This window comes from Gavia stellata, chromosome 37 (assembly GCF_030936135.1).
Source record: "Gavia stellata isolate bGavSte3 chromosome 37, bGavSte3.hap2, whole genome shotgun sequence".
In the NCBI taxonomy this organism is placed as follows: Eukaryota; Metazoa; Chordata; class Aves; order Gaviiformes; family Gaviidae; genus Gavia; species Gavia stellata.
This window is the reverse complement of record NC_082630.1, coordinates 986,781-1,003,187: the sequence shown is the minus strand read 5'-3', so window position 1 is coordinate 1,003,187 and position 16,407 is coordinate 986,781. Positions and strand designations below refer to the sequence as shown.

At 47.1% G+C, this 16,407-nt stretch overlaps 1 protein-coding gene across 1 annotated transcript in view; it reads left to right on the top strand.

Moving 5' to 3' along the window:
- The window catches only part of ACSS1 (acyl-CoA synthetase short chain family member 1), a 39,668-nt gene extending 24,752 nt beyond the window's left edge, over positions 1-14,916 (top strand). The window contains exons 9-14 of the mRNA XM_059832938.1: positions 3,620-3,732; positions 4,618-4,744; positions 6,556-6,683; positions 8,243-8,306; positions 8,881-8,999; positions 10,805-14,916. Of these exons, the coding sequence (XP_059688921.1) occupies positions 3,620-3,732; positions 4,618-4,744; positions 6,556-6,683; positions 8,243-8,306; positions 8,881-8,999; positions 10,805-10,978 (725 nt within the window). The 3' untranslated portion in view covers positions 10,979-14,916. The remainder of the gene's footprint in view (positions 1-3,619; positions 3,733-4,617; positions 4,745-6,555; positions 6,684-8,242; positions 8,307-8,880; positions 9,000-10,804) is intronic.
- Positions 14,917-16,407: the final 1,491 nt, after the last annotated feature.

Genomic DNA, 16,407 nt, shown 5'->3' with positions numbered 1-16,407 from the left:
ACCCGGTCCGCTCGTCAGGGCACCAACATTCAAGAATTGCTAAAGGCGTCTTGCGATAATGTCCTTCTCAAGTTGTGAACCACAGAGTTTGCCATGGAGCCCTGGACTTAAAGGACACAGCACAGCTGCTGGCGTTTTGCCTCTGCTGAAAAAAAGCCATCCCTACTCTTAAATTTCTATCTGCCATTGGGCAGAATATTCATTCCCTTTCCAGTCAAGCTGCCCCCGATTTCATCCTTGTTCCTGCTAGAAGGCTCTCTCTTCAAGATCCCTGTGGCCCATCTCTGTGTGATGAATTAGCTTCTGGCACATAACCAAGTTCCATTTAACCCAGACCAGACTTGCAGACTCTTTTGATTTTCAGATTTGAAATAAAACAACCTCAGAATTCAGAGCAGCAATGTTAACTACTGTCTACTTCAATTACTGATCTCTTAAACCATCTGGCTTCTCACATGCTGAGCAGAAGGAAAGCTGACTGCCTAGGTGCTACATGCTTTCCTCCTCACCGCTCTGAAATAAAACGCCATGGAGAAGCAGTTGATTACTGTACAGTGATGGAGTTGAGAAGAATCTTTCTTTGCCCTGACATTTTTTTGTTTCAGTTTGTCTTCAGTTAACTGGTGCATGCAGTGTCTCCTATTTCCTCTGAAGTATAGGGTTAGATCTTATATTAAACTGTATTTCTCCTGGGTTTTTGGAGTAACTGTCAGGTGAGAGGTTAAAGAACATTCGCTGGACGGTCTGTAAGTGCAGAGTGCTTGATCTTACCCTGAACCAGGCATAGTTCTGCAGGTAAACAGTTACCAGCTCCTGGAAGCATAATATAATGATAAGTATTCATGAAATTGATTTTGTTAGAAAGCAGAATCAATCTTTCTCTGCTGTTGATGCTTCCAACAAAGAGGAAGCCAAATTAATCTTGGAAACGTTATATACACCATTTGAATTTAAAGGGAGCATGGAAAGTGATCATAGAAACAGTTTGATGGATGCTGGTTGTGATCCTGCAGTGTCACCTCTCATAGACAATTTCAATTTAGCTCGTTAATTGTACTGTTGTATGCAGTGTCCTCTACGGTATGTTGCTCTCTGAAGCAACAACGTGTTGCCAGCTCATAAAACCTGGTAGGCGTAAAGATCAGCAAATGGTGATTTAAGAATCCACTTGAAAGTCTTTGGATGAATAAATGAGTGAGATAGCAATTACGAGAGGCAATTTAAGTAGTGTGTTATGTGCAGATGAGAGAGATGGAAAATTCCTGTGGCTCTTACTGTTAAAATATTAGGTACTGCTGTGCTGTGATTGACAGTAATAGAATCAGAGCTGTGTTTGAGTTTCAGGTGTAGTTCTTCACAGTGCAGAACTAGGTATTTTTGCTTTTGTCGTTGGTTTTATAAAAAAAATACAGCTGTTCTAGGCAGCTGTGAACAAAAGCTGGTTTGCAAAGACATCTCTGAATAGGCCCTGGAAGCTTTTCTTGTTGGCATCATCTTACAGCGATTTAGGCTGGGCTGGTGTTTCTGCGATGGATTCCCCCCAAAGTAGTCAGTCCAATCTACCTGTGGTGGTGAAGACAACGGTGGCAGAGAGCACATGCTCCACCCTGCTGCCAGAGGTGATTTACCCACGGCAGAGGGAAGCCTGTTTCGATGCCTCACCCTCCCTGCTCAGACTCTGCTGTCCATGCTTAAAGTCTGGGTGGATTTGCACTGCAGCATGGGCACAGGCAACGTGGAAGGACGGCTTTTCTTCTGCCAGCTCTGCCTCCAAAGAGACAGACTTCGTAAGGGCGGGGTAGCGCCTAGAAGCCTTGCTAGCTGTCATCTGTCAGTGGCTAAAATTGGTACTTTTAAACCAGTTTAAAATAGGTCTTTACCATGCAAATAATTTTTAAAGCGCCCTTGCCACCATGCAAGTCCCTCTAGAGCGTGAGTTTACTGCCTTACGTGCAGCTGGCTGCAGGATGTGTAGGATGGGGCAAAACCCTTGTCGAAACGTAGCTTGCAGTGCTGTATTTAGAACGCGTACTGGCTTAGGAAGAGCAACCATCAGTTTGATCAGGTTCCCTGCTCTGGCACAGATTTTGTCTGTGTAAACAGAGAGCAGCAGGTGTCTGGGGTGCTTTATTCTTTTTCTGAAAAAATTCAAGATGACCCTTTCAAAATGAACAACAACATGTGAAGTGGATGCATGCCCATCAATGAAATGTGAAATAATTTTATGCATAAGCTAGACGTGAAACTGTTTTCGGTGGGTCTGAAGCATAGGGTTCTTCAGAGAGACCCTTCCTCATAGCTACATCAGGGCAGCCAGATGCAAATTCAGGGTCAAATTCAGTCTTTCCAACCCCTGGTGTCAGTTTTCACAACCACAGCAAAGCCGGTAGAGGTAATGGGCTCTCCAAGTGGCAGAACATACCTTTATTTATAGAGCTGTATTTTTAAAAGCCTAATGCTCCTTTGGTTTTGTTTCTCTCTTGTGTTTCTGAATTAGTTTTACAATAGAAAAAATCTGATTAAGGTTGGAATCTGATTTAATGTTCATCCCAGCAGGAATGAAAAAGGATGATTAAAAGGTTCAGTTTTGAAGAGAAGATAAGCTCAACCTGTCTGTAAGGGGTGGGTTAATCTCATAATCTGTAATAACAGTAATTCAGACTCCTGAAGTGCTTTTCATGCTAACCTTAGACAGCTGTAAAAACAGCACCAGGAGATAAATCCCCTGACATGCTTATACATTCCCTGTAAAATCACTTCTGGGGTAGGAAATGGGGCTGGTGAATATTGTCCCCACCACAAGGCAGCCCTGTTAGTGTGGGAAGGACCTGCAAGGGTGTAAGTACGCGTTGGAGCTGCCTGTATTTGTTGCTGGTTGGTGGCTGGAGGAATGGGTTCATCCGTGAGCCAACTTCGGGCCGGCGGTAGGGAACAGCACGTGGGCTGAATCATCGGGGTCTTCGCTCTACCTGATTGATTTGCCACAGTCGGGACGGTGGGGAGGCTCTTGAACGGACATGTCGTGGCTGCTGCTGCAGGGTCGGCAGGCTGTCTGATGCAAAGCCAGCCGCTGTAGCCCGTGTGCTGCTCTCCTCTGAGCCTTTGAAGGGCTAAGCCGGACATCAGCGATCCTGATGCTCTGGGGCATGGCGAGGTGCTCTTCCCCTGAGGCGGCTGCTTGGCCACACTCTGTGGTTTGTCACCGATGTACACAGGGGACAGCAATTTTTGCAGCCAGCACTGAATGATGCACCAGGCAAACAGGGAGTAGGAGTAGCTCTTGATCCGAGCTCACCAAGGCGGGGTCCTGCCTGCAGCTCTCTGCTCTCTACCTGCTGCAGTGTCCCCTGTAGATAGAACAGGCCTTGGTGGTGTCACCCTGGCTTGCCAGACGTTTTTCTGTGTTTAACCTTTTCTTGTATTCACAAAGAGCTCTTGGTTTATGAGGACTGTGCTGCTTTCAGATACCTGTGCTACTTCGTGTTGCATAGTTCCTTCCCAGTGGCTTTTTACAGCAAGGTGGCTTCACTATTCTATTCTTTAACTAAGAAGAGCTGGCATTTGATTTCATCCAGCATTGGGTGGACCCCAAATATTTTGTTTTTCATTATTCTTCCAGAAACTGGTGGCATCTGCATTGCCCCACGGCCTTCAGAGGAGAAAGCTGAGATCGTTCCGGCTATGGCTATGAGACCTTTCTTTGGGATTGTGCCCGTGCTGATGGATGAGAATGTGAGTTGAGGCTGTGCTGGGTGCCCAAAAGAGAACCTGCTATGTGTTTCTGCCTTAATCACCTTTCTGATGGCAGAGGAACAGGATCCAGAAGGATGTTTGTTCCTCCATTAAAATGGTAGAATAGATGAGCAATTTATATATTGAGCGTGCCTCAAATATCCATACAGATTGCCAACTGGGCATTGCATCTGTCTGTAAATCTCTAGAGGAGTGTTTGCATTTTCAGCACCACTTTTATGGTCTTACACTGCTTCTGATTAAGAGCTGCTGCCTCCGTTTATGAGAGCAGTCAGAAGTCACACAGCTCCTGGCAACCAGGGAGCTGAACAGTTGGAGCAGTGCATGCAACATCCAGTGACGTGGCAAGACTGAAGCAGCCAACGGGACTGGTGGAGTTTTCCAAGGAAAATGAAAGGCACGAGGCCCTGCGACTGTGCGTGTCTGTGAGAAAACTGGTGCTGGTAAAGCGTGTAATCTCCTCTGTATACAGTTTGATAAGGGAATGTGGCAGTTAGCAAAAGTGAAGGTGGAAGGCAGGGGTCCAGGCATTTTCCTGTTAGCCTCATGCCAGGCATTCTCTGGCTGCTCGGCACGTCTTTGCCATCGTCTTTGCTGGCATGGCCCTCCGGAGAATCACAGGATTCACTTTTCTTTCAGTCTTACAACTGTCCTGTCTGCTGTGCCACTGGCCTCGAGGGGTGAGGAAGGCACGATACAGACCGTGTGTAGTAGCTCCATGAGCGGCTTCATTTTCTCCACCTGTGGCCCTCCACTGGCAGTGCAGTGAGCGACAGGGTGACTCTTGCCAGATCAATGACACAGAAGCACTTTTCTATTTCTGTTTTGTTCACCTGATCATCCTTCCTGTGCTTGAACCTGCAGGGAAAGGTTATAGAGGGCAACGATGTGTCCGGTGCGCTCTGCATTGCCCAGCCGTGGCCTGGCATGGCGAGAACAATCTATGGAGATCACCAGCGATTTGTTGATGCCTATTTCAAAGCCTACCCAGGTAAGGAAAGTGCCAAGGGAAGGCAGTTTGCACTGCAGTATAAGCACACTGAATATTTTCAGCAGCACTTTGTGATATTTCTGTACCAGCCAGATCTTGGTTGCGTGGGGTTGTGTGTCATGTGTTGCAAGAATGCACTAATGGTCTTAGATAGTGTTGACCTTTCTAGCTGTCAGAAGGGAAGGTATTTTGTAGAAAATTTTAATGCCCAAATTTTGAAGTCCAGATACCTTTTCTTTGGGGCCTTTTGTGTCTCACTGGGAAATAGGCATATTGGATGGGAAACCTCCTGCATCGCTGAATCCCACCGCTGCTGTCACAGACTGTTACATCCTTCCTTTTTAAAACACGGTCAAGTTGTATCTGGCAAGTAATTAGAAGTGGCAGGGAAACATTTTTTGTGGGAGATTGGACAAGACCACTGTCTTCCCTCAGGGGAGCAATTGGAAGCTACAAAGTAGACAAGAATTAGAGAGACAATCCTGCAAATTGTACAAAATGGGTTGGAAAATAAGAACGGGAAACTGGTAGAAGAAATTGAGTGAGCCCATCGTCCCTTACTACTCACTACATGTTCGCATCTGAAATCTTGTTGATACTTAGTTGATAGTTGTTTAATTGATTTGGAAGGGCTGGAGACATAACTGAAAGTCCATGAATTAGCCAATAAGGGGTCCTGGCAAGAACCACCTTCAGATTTCACAGCACTAGCTGCCTGCTGCTGCTCAGAAGTGCCACAGGAACAATTCAGATGTGGACATGGCTTTGATGAAGAGCCAACACAATCTGTGTCACCAGATGTGTCCTCGGTGACACTGGAGTTTCCTGGAACCACTGGGTCTTTTTCAATTTCCATCAAATGTTTTAGACCCTCCAAACACCATGCTTATCGTGGGCTTTTTTTTCAGCTAATCTGATAGCAGTGTTTCTGTCATGCTCATATGCTGTAGAGGGACTGTTATCTGGGATCTGAATCTTTGTTAGCCAGGAGGGAAAATGGCTTTTCATCCGTCCCAGTGTAAGTGATTAAAAAAAACTAGCAGTGTTCCCATGTACAAGATGTAATAGAACTGCTCCCTTTCAGCTGAACAGTTGTGCTGAGGTGTAGCTAGCAGCAGACCTGAGTTTGACCAATAGCCTACGGCACGATGGCAAATGGCATTTGAAGTGGTTTTATCTTAGTGCTGTATGCACCAGGCCTGAGCACACAGCTGCTGTGCAGCTGTAGGCGTGTAAAGCCTAGGGAGATCAGAAAGCCCCCCTTGGTTTTGTAAATCACAGAAATCATTAAGGTTGGAAAAGACCTGTAAGATCATCGAGTCCAACCGTCAACCCAACACCACCGTGCCCACTAAACCATGTCCTGCAGTGCCACGTCCACACGTTTTTTGAACACCTCCAGTGATGGTGACTCCACCACCTCCCTGGGCAGCAAATCCAACAAAGCATCACTGTGTTGTGTTGCTGGACTTGGTTTTACTACAGGGACATCAGCCACTGGTTGCTGCTGATTGCCTACAGTCATTTTGCCCATCTTGGCAGAGATCTGAGCTCCACTGTCTTGGTGCTGCTCAGGTGCTTGCTAGGAGCCAGCACAGCCCAGGCAGGGCAGACGAAGGTTGGGGATGGCAGAGGGAAGTGGGAAATGGTGTGTGGCAGGTCACGCAGCTGTAAGCTTAGGAGTCCCTGCAAGCTGCCTGAGCCACCCTACCCTACTTGCCATCCTGGAGCAGAGTCTGTTCTGCGTCAGAGCCCAAAGCAATAGGTTGGCATGCTTCCTGCTGCTGACCACCCATGTGTCTTTGCTGTAGGCTACTACTTCACAGGGGATGGTGCTTACAGGACCAAGAAAGGCTATTACCAGATAACGGGGCGCATGGATGATGTCATTAACATCAGCGGACACAGGCTTGGGACGGCAGAGATAGAAGATGCAATGGTAAGTTCCAAGCAGGTAGAAGTCCCTTGAGAGGGCATATCTGTGGGGCAGGGTGGGCCATTCAGAGAAGCTTTATGAATTTAAACAAGCGCAGGTTCTCTTGCCTTCAAACCCCTGCCCCTGCATACACACAGCTTGATGCATAATGAATACCAAATGTGCAAAAGGAAACAGCTCCCTCATTAAGGAGACGACTGGGCCAGCGAGAGAGGAGTCACACCGTGGGCAGTCCCTGCAGTCGAACTGTCAGAGCTGTGTTTGCTCCCAGTGACGTTGTACTGTTGCACTTGTAATTTTAGATGCTGGTGGAGTCTCCATAAGGGATTGTCTCTCCTGTTTGTTGGTTCCTTCCCCTCTGCTAACACCTAACCGCTCCTTCCCAAATCTGTGGTTCTTGCTCGTCCGAACTAGCTGAGTATGCCTGAGAATTCAGCAGTGTTAAATATGAAGCAACCTTGATTCATGTCAGCTGCAAAGCTAGCCTGTCATTTTGAGAGAAAATAATACTAGCTCAGGGAATTGAAAACAAAAAGTCCTCAGAGCATTTATCTTCAAAGCTTGACCTGAATATTTATTTCTATGTTATGTGCCTTGCCTGCAAATGGCACTTAAATGTAACATTTGATAAACCTAAGCTGTGTTCGCATGGCACACAGGATCTTACTTTCTCCTCTGTGAGTAATTTTTTTGTCTCCGTGGGTTTCAGATCGTAAATACAGGATCCAGTTCCTCTCCCACTCTATGTATGTGTCGCATGTGTATACGCAAATACATTTATACACTTAGATTGCTCTGTGATGTTTTCTTTCATATTTTAATCTAATTTAAGATAGCATAATCCAGTCTTTGGTGTGGCATTCAGATAGGCGATTTCTTCTGGTCTGTACAACCAAATTGTTTTCCTACTGCAGAAGAATGTTAAATTCAACTCTGAAGTGTGACAGAGTAAATCACTGTTGTGTAGCATAATAATAAAACTGTGCATTCAGCAAAACAACCCTTCCCCCCTTCTGTGAAAATGAAGAAGCCTGATCCTTTCTGCCTTCTGGTGTGCTTTGGGCACTTTTAAACTCCAGTCAAACGTGGACTGGTATGTTGGGAGCTTCACTTCTGCTCTGCTGGCAACAGTTCCCGGTAGCACAGAGCAATGCGGGCCTGGTTTTGCTTGCGATTTGGCCATGGCCAGTCACCAGTTGGGACCGTAGCCATGCACACACAAGAGCACAGAGAAAGAAAAAGCAGGTTTCCAGCTGGTGCAAATTCAGCTCGGTGTGCAGTGGGCTTAGCAGCGTATGTAAGAGTACTTATTTGTGTGTCTAAAAGCAAGGCTGATCCAGTGAGTAAATACTGCTCCCAGAGATGTGGCCATAGCTGTGGCCACCAGCTGACCATGGAGTAGAAAGGTGGCATCCAGCTTTCCTGTTGTGCATTCAGCAGGATCTGACAAGGGGAGGGTGAGATATGGCAAGGTTTTTTATTCCTAGAGCAACTGGCGCAAACTCTGCAGGGCTTGAAGCAGTGGTTACGCTCTGTGTATTTTTGTTTCACTTTTTGTGAAGGCTGATCACCCTGAAGTCCCCGAGACAGCTGTGATTGGGTATCCACACAAGATCAAAGGAGAAGGTATGTGAAAAGCAGTGTCCTGATGTGACACCTACATACACTTTCCTTCATTTCTAACCTGGGCTGCGTCTGAGGAGGTCCCTAGGGAATGGGAGGGCAGTTATCCTTAAGTTGACTGGCGTTGCAGCCCCAAGAGGCAAAGACAGCCGTGAAAATAACTGCATGTTCCGAAGCTGGGTGCCGGTATAGCTCCCTAAACTGTTTTCGCACGTAGTGTTTACGTACGTGGTAGAGCTTCCTTTAAAAGGATTGTGCTCAGAGGTGTCCTTTGAACAGAATGGGAATAGCCGGTTTGCGTTGGCCAGCTTTTGATCGCAATGACGCTTTGGTAATTTATGTTGAGGTGTCATTGTCACTGAAATCAGTCTGGTCCGTAGATGCCAAGACAAGGCTGGGCCATCATTTGAGGGCTGAAGTCTGACTCCCTTTTGTAAACAGGATCTATGGTTTTCTTGGCAGTCCCTAGATTGTGTGTAGGAATGATTTGAAACCTGCCTTGGCATTCGAATGAGCATCCCTGGTCTTGCCAGCCAGGATCTAATATGAGGTATGGGACTTCTCATTTGTCTTCCAGGTGCCTTTGCTTTCGTAGTGCTAAAGGAGCAGACAACTCATATAGACCGTATCAAGGAAGAGCTCAAAACCATAGTGGCTTCCAAGATAGCAAAATATGCCGTGCCTGACCACATTCTGGTAAGTGGGAGACTGTAACTGGGACCAGGAGCAGGAATGGGCACATTGAGCAAGCCTCACCTTCCTGCCTGCAGTGCTGCTGTCCCTCTCTGGCAGGACGAAGAAGCAGGGAACCAGAGCTAGCTGGAGGGATCCCTAGGAAGGGGAGGGCAGCTGCAGTGGTCTGCATGTGCTCCTCTCCATGCCTGAGGATCAGCAGCGCCCCAGAGGATGGCTGGGATATTACAGCTGCTCCAGCCTGCAGAGCAGCTTCTCGGTGGGGCTGTTACAGAGCGTGTTTTAGAGCTACCCTGAGGCTGCTCCATTTGGGCCAAGTGCTGATGCACAGAGAGTGTTGAGAGCACCGTGCTTGAAGAGCTCTGCCAAAGGGGAACCCCAGGCCCACCCTGTGCCTCAAGATGTGCTTGATGTCCCTGTTCACCCTGCAGCCGCATTACTGCTCCATACAGCTCTTGCCCCCAGCTAACCCCTTGCTGAAGCAATGTAGCACTGCTCTTTGCGGCCCTGTGCAATGGATCAGATAAAACCCCACCAAAGTGTAGAGAAACGCCACAACCTTCGGTGTCACTGAGAGGCAGAGTGACACTTTCTACTGCCCAGCTATTTTGCGCTGGTAATTAGCATCAACCCCAGATCTCAGAGCACTGGCTGTTTCTGTTGCGTAGCTCTGACAGCTGTTCAGCCTGACCCTGGGAGCGCTGGTGAACTCCAGGCTCTGTTTCAAGCCTCCTCACCTTTCAGCAGCTCCCTTTATGTGTTTGGAGAGAGTGCACAACGCTGCCCCTTAGCTGCCCCCCAAGGCCCACCTGCATCCATTCCACTCTCTGCTTGGAGGCAGTGACCAGACCACTTCTTTGAGGGGCTCTGCTTTAGCCACAGGCTTGGAAGGTGGACACCGAGACGCAGGTTACAGAATACAACAGGAGCAGGCAAGGGTGGCTCATTCAACTTGGAACAGCCCAGGACATCCTCAGTGGATTGGAGCAGCTTCCAGAACTTTCAGGTTTGCAAGGAAAGACCTCTGTTTCCCTGTGTTTGGGGGCAGTCTTCCAGAGAAGTCTTACGACTCCTTCCTTGCATGTTAGCTAATGCTTTGGAGTTTCGTAGCCTGCTGGCCTGACCATGTAGCAAAATGTGAGACCCGCTAGCATCTCTGTTCAGTGCCTGAGAACTCTTTAGCAGGCTCAATTTTATGCTAAAGCCTTTGAATCTGCTGCTAAGTCCTTTGCAGGAAGCATAGCCAAAATATTTAACATTCTTCTAGTTATGAAGGAAGGCATGTAGGCTGCCAGATGTAATCAGGCAGAGAGAAACATCGGCAGACAGGAGTTATCCCTTGAGTAAGAGACCCTGTAGCTGGTGTGCAGTATTGTGTGCTTTATATTCCTGAGCTGTAAAGGGGAATATGTCTGTCTGTTCTGGTAATGCGTTGAGATCTGTGTCATCATCCGTGCCTGAGTTTTCAAGTGTAACTAGCGTTCTAGTTCAATAGTTAAGAGTTCGTTCAAGACGTGATTCTCCAGAGAGCTCTGCATCCTGCAGCACCCAGCCTGGAGATACACAGCAATGAGTAAATGGGGAACAAAGTCCACTTAAACACGAATCAAATTCATAGCACAATGCTAGTGACACTTCTTCCCTTGGACATAAACTAGTGTGCTCAATGGTCTAGTATTTCCCAGGAGCCTCAAAGGAGCTGTGGCCATGAGGTAGTGTGCGAGGCTTAGGACAGTTCAGCCAAATTTCCTTGTGGTTTCCAGCAGGACCCAGGTTCTAATATAGGCGTGTCTTTCCCTTCTCTGCAGGTGGTGAAACGTCTTCCTAAAACCCGATCAGGGAAGATCATGAGAAGGCTGTTGAGGAAAGTAGTCACTGAACAATCAAGCAACATGGGAGATGTCACCACACTTGATGATCCAAGTGTTGTCAAGGAGATACTGGATGCTTACCAGAAATACAAGGAGAAGAGTTCCTCATAACAGGCAGCTCTGGAATCTCTCTCCTCTGGAAACGTGGAAGGTCTCAAATAACCGGGCAAATTATATAGTTTGCCTCTTGGTGTTTTTTTAAAAACTCTGTTCCCTTCTAGGGGAACAAGATTTTCCGCTCCACAACGTATTTTGAGGTGCACAGAGCTAAGAGCAATCTGCAGTTTTGCACAGTCAGTGAGCTCTCTTTCGTTGCTCTTAGGGCTGTTGTAGAGCAGCCATTGGTGGTTTCCATTAGCTATGATGAGATTTAATACTAGCTGAAGTAAGAAGCAGACGTTAATGTTTCTCATTTTAATGAGAAATATACGGGGAAATATTTTTATACAATACTTTTGCTGTTTTAAAAGAAGCCCTGGAATACACTTCTCCAATTTTTCCTTCAGCTTGGATATCTGAGTTCAAGTAGCTGTGTTTCACTGCAACTGTGGTGCCTTTTCAGCAATGCTGGGTATTCCAGTAGATGTTTCACATGTGTTACTAGGGAAGTGAGAAGGACATGGCTAGTCTGATAATTCTTTCTTGTCTTTACCCGGTTGTTCTAATATCTCCTTTGGCTTTCCTCCTAAGGATTTGTTCCTACCACTATATGTCCTGGGACTTGCCAGAGATGGTGAGCCCGTGTCCCTTCATGTCCCACCTAGGCAACCCAGCACTAGCACTTCCAGCTGCAAAATTGAGCCACAAAGCCTACCGCTGGACTTCCTACACGACCTCAATGCATTGCCAGTTGCGTAGGAGGGGTCTGGTCCCACACGTGTTTATTCTGCCTTGAGAAACTGAAATCACCAACTGGGCTTTTAAAGTAATTGTCCTCTTCCTCGTCGCTGATGACAGCTGGATCAATGTTGTCCGTTGTGGTTCACTTCTGCGTATTAGGAGTGGTGGTCTACAACTGGTAGATCTTTGTTGCCAGTTGGTGATTTGTGTAGGTGCCTTTGTTTCTTGCAGTTGTTACGAAAAGGGACAATGCTTGCTTGCTGTCTGTCAGAGAACGTTGGGAAACAAAATCCTGAAGTGCTCAAGAGAGGTTTGAAGCTGAGAGGGATGTGCTGGAGGGTTCGTTGTGACTTGCCGGGCTGTGTGATTTCTGACCAAGGAGTGGTTATTTTGGCCCACTCCCAAATGGCCTGTAATCTCGTTTGCTCCAACAGAGCCAGGCACCCAGTTTGGAGGTAGGTTGGTTCTCCTGTCAGAAGTTATGACTTAATGCTTATCGTTTCAAGTTGGGCCCTACCACATCTGCCCCTTCCGCATGCTGCCGTGCTGATCTTCCAAAGAGTTAAGTGCCAGGTGGGTACCCGCAAATTGCACAACCCACAAAGAAGAAGGAAGTGCCTCTTAGATGCCTTCTGGAAAGCAATGGTAGTGTTCCAGACCAGCAACCTCAGAATAGCAGGCAACAATAGCCTTTGTCTTTTATATGCTTTCAGAATTGCAACTAATATATTCACTATTTTATTTCTGGACTCATTCTGTTATGATCCCATTTTGATTGAAGCACTCCTTATATTTGGGCCGTTCAGAAGAATTTGCTAGTAGGTCTCCTGTCGTCTGCTACGCCACTGCAGGTCATGGAAACGGTCGAATGCCTTTGAGACTTCTGCCACTGCTAAATTTGGTTTAAGCTGGCTGAGGGGTTCAGAGTGGTTGGAGGGGCCACAGAGCGTGCCAGGAAGGCATGGTAGTAGACTTCTCCCTTCTCCCTGGCTGCAAAAGCTCAAGGTATAGGCCAGTGTAGCGTGCACAGTGCTGATCCTGGGAGTCGTGCACAGTGCTGATCCTGGGAGTGTTTGCCACAACAGCTCAGGCAGAGCTTCTCCATCTTAACCTGCCTAAGCCAAGTGACTGCTAACCACCATTCCAGCGCTGTGGCTGGGGTCACTCCATCAAACCTTGCAGTCCTGCCTCTGTCCTCGTCAGGTGAGAGTCTGCTTAGTTTCATGGAGCTGTGTGTTTTGGCCTGCCAAACCCCTGAGTAATTGCCAGAATCGCCAATTTTTGCCCTAGTTTTACAGGTGTGACTTATTGCTGAATTTAACCGGAGTGGCACTGCCTTTTCCGGTGGGACTGTGTACTGGGAAGACAATCTGTGCACCTAACTGGAGGCAGGAAAGGCAGGAAGGAAATGGCTAGGTGATGCTGTAGGACTGGGAGAGGAGTGGTGAGGTTTTTGGCCAGCAGAGATTCTGGTAGCAAGTGGGGAAGCAGGCTGCTTGCAGTACGATGTGTTCTCAAAGACAGGCATGTTGTCTTAGATTCCAGAGTTTCTCTGAGTAGACTAGCTGCATTTGCTGTTTTTTGGGGTTTTTTTTTGAAATTTCTTTTAAATGTCTCTGGGGACTGGGTAATAGGGAATATCATGCTTCGTTAAAACTCCCATCCTTCTGACTGCAATCCATTTTTGCTTAAGGTAAGTAGACACCCTGTGGATTTCGTGGGAGGTCAAAGATCAGAAGGTCTGATAGACTTGACAGGATGTTAATATTTTTGGAGATAGCCACTATATATATATCCCCTATTGCCATTACAAAAGAAAAAAAAAAAAACCACTTCCTAAGTGATTTTTCAAGTGGGAAGCAGCCAGGAGTTAATGCTTTTGACAGAAAAAGTAGACTCCCTTGTTTAAACAAGTTGTCTCCATGCAGTCTGAAATACAGTGTGGAGGAAGAAAAATTACTTTTGAACATCATTACACACTTTCCTTTTAGTCAAGAAAGCATTTTCTATATTACAGATATAGCATTTCCTTGTCCTGTTGACCTGAAATTTCCATGCTAAGGTGTGATGAGTGGTCACAGACACATGGTCTAATTCATCTGAACAGTCTCATGAAGACTAGCTATGTGAGGAGCAATGTGCTTTGGTGCGTTGAGACGTTTGTCTTCCATTTTCCCCGAGCAGAGGAATTGTGAGGTGTGCGCACTCGCACCTACATCCCTGTTGTCTCAACTTGCCTGGGCTTAGGGACCACGGCTGCCAGGGAGGTTACAGACTGACCAGGTAGCTGCAGCACCCCAGTAAATTCACAGTCATGGCAGCTATGGTGTGGACGGACTGTAGTTACAAACAGCCTCATCCTGTGAACTTCTGAAGCCTTAGAAGCACCTTTGCTAAAATCATGTCACCAGCACGTGCAAGATTAGGGTGCCACATCCCTGCCATCCAGTACCACGATGGCCGCTCTGTTTCTTCCTTGGCCATTTCCACAGCTGGGCTGTGGTCCTTGGGATGTCTGTCTGCTCAGAGGTCCCCTCGGGGTATTCAAAGAGAGCACGCGGTGCTGTCGTGCTGCCCACATGGTGTTCTGCAGTGGACACAGCTTCTGTGGGGCAGCCTCAGCCCCCACCTCTCCTGGTAAAACGGCGCTTCTGTAAGTATACCAGCATCGGCTCTTGGAGCTAACACCCCGTGCTCAGTTCATCTAATAGCACCCTGAGGCTGGTAGAAACAGAGCTAGGCAGGGCTTGGAACTGGTACTTCTTACAAAAAGAATACTGAGCTTCACTGCGTAGGCTACTGATAGAAAGCTTTGCCGAACAGATGAAATTTTCCAGCCAGAGAAGTCCCCCTTTCTTCTTTTTCCCCGTGATCTCTGCTAACTGCAGTGGTTGCATCTTCAGTGCAAGCCTGAGTCGAGCTTGCTGTTTTTCGTTATTCCCTGGAGGTCATGAACATCAGCACTGGTGCGTGGTGACAGTGCTTTCTGCTTCACGTGCAGCAGTCTCACCCCCCAGCAGGCTTGGGGCTCAGGGAGGGGTTCAGCCTGCAGAACTGGCACTGATGTCCTCAGTGCTTGAAATGCCAGGAAGGAGGTGGCTTGCGGAAGATCCGGGGCCTGCAGCCTTAAGAGCTGATCTTCGCTAATCAGGGAAGGAGGTAATGATATATGGAGTATTTTACAGTGGGATCGTGGGAGAAACGGGGGGGGGGGGGGGGTAATTGCTTTGTTTAGAAAAGCAGAACTGTTGAATTCTTCTAAACCTTTGTGTGTCCATGAGTACTGTGTGGGTTATTTGCCAGATTGCCTTTGTAGCTTCATTAAAAAAGATCCAGTCAATTTTACCTGTTGCAGTTCATTACAAAGGGAAAATGTGCCTGCTTTTTTTCCCCCGCTCACTTTTGCCAGTGAAACCCGGTCATGGTGTCTTTTCCCCCACTGGAGACACAGACCACAATTTTCTTAATTTTAGAAAGGGAAAGTCTGTCTTTCTAGAGATGAAGTGTGTGTTGTACAGTCTCATGTTAAGCCTTTAATTTCATTTTGGTTTTTTTGTAATCATGCTTTAAACACATTTATTGTCCTTGACTAAAACCAGTTTCTTCAGTCATGTCTGTATTCATATTTTCATTAAAGGAAGTATCTTTCTCTGTGTGATGGGTTGGCTTTGCATCGTAGGTGTCCGGCCCTCCATCCCCTAAAGGGTCTGGGACTTCTTCAGTTCTTTGGACTTGCTTCTGCCTGTCCAGATTATTTTAGTCTGCCAGCACAGACCGAAGAAAGGCAAAGGAGTGCGAGATCAGGATGAGTCATCTCGGTGGCCCAAATGGCTGTTTTGCTTTGCTGCTTTTCTCTAAACAGCTCACAGGAAATGAGTTACTGCCAGAAAACTACCAATGCAAAGCAACTCCAAAAGTTGAAGAACTAGCATTTGCGTGTCAGTAAGATGCATGTCTCGGGTAAATCCCGAGGTCCCACTGCTCTACACTCATTTTCCTGTGTGATGCAGAGAAGAATTAAAGGAACAATTAGTTACCATTAGTTGATATGGATGGTCCAGCATGCACAAGTAGAAAAGGAGTGTGTGTGGGGAACGTGAGAGCATTGTGTAGGAAGTGAGTGTGTAGCTGTCCCAGAGCAGATGAGAAGAAATTTGTTTCCAGGTGCCATGGATCGTTTGTAAGTGCCAGGAACGCAGCCTCTGCAGGGCGCCTTGTCCATTAAGAAGTGAGGAAGATTGTGTTTCGCCCTCTGCATGTCACAGGGATAACACCATCGTTGTAATGCAGGGACGGACACCGAGCATTCTCATTAGCCACTTCTGTTACCTCCAGCAGCTGCTTCTGGAAAGCTTCCAGCGCCACTCTTAGCCCTTGCAACCCGCTGGCAAGTGTCTCCGACAAGTCACGGAAAGGTCTAGATAGAGAGGCCGGTGCCCATCTCCTCGCTTTGTGTTTCGCTACTGCATCTGCCCTCATTTATTTACCGACAATTTATTGGTAAAATGGAGACTGTTTTCCAGCCTAACACAATTATATTCAGGGGCTGTCTCTGTGGCCAGTTAAAGCCACAGAAACTGATTTCAGCAACGAGTTTCTGTTTTTAAACTCAGCAGGAGCAGATGATTCTTTTTCAGCTTGAAAACGGGTAATTCTGGACGGGGAATTGTCTTCTGGCTGAGTCTAGAGGCGCAGCATGT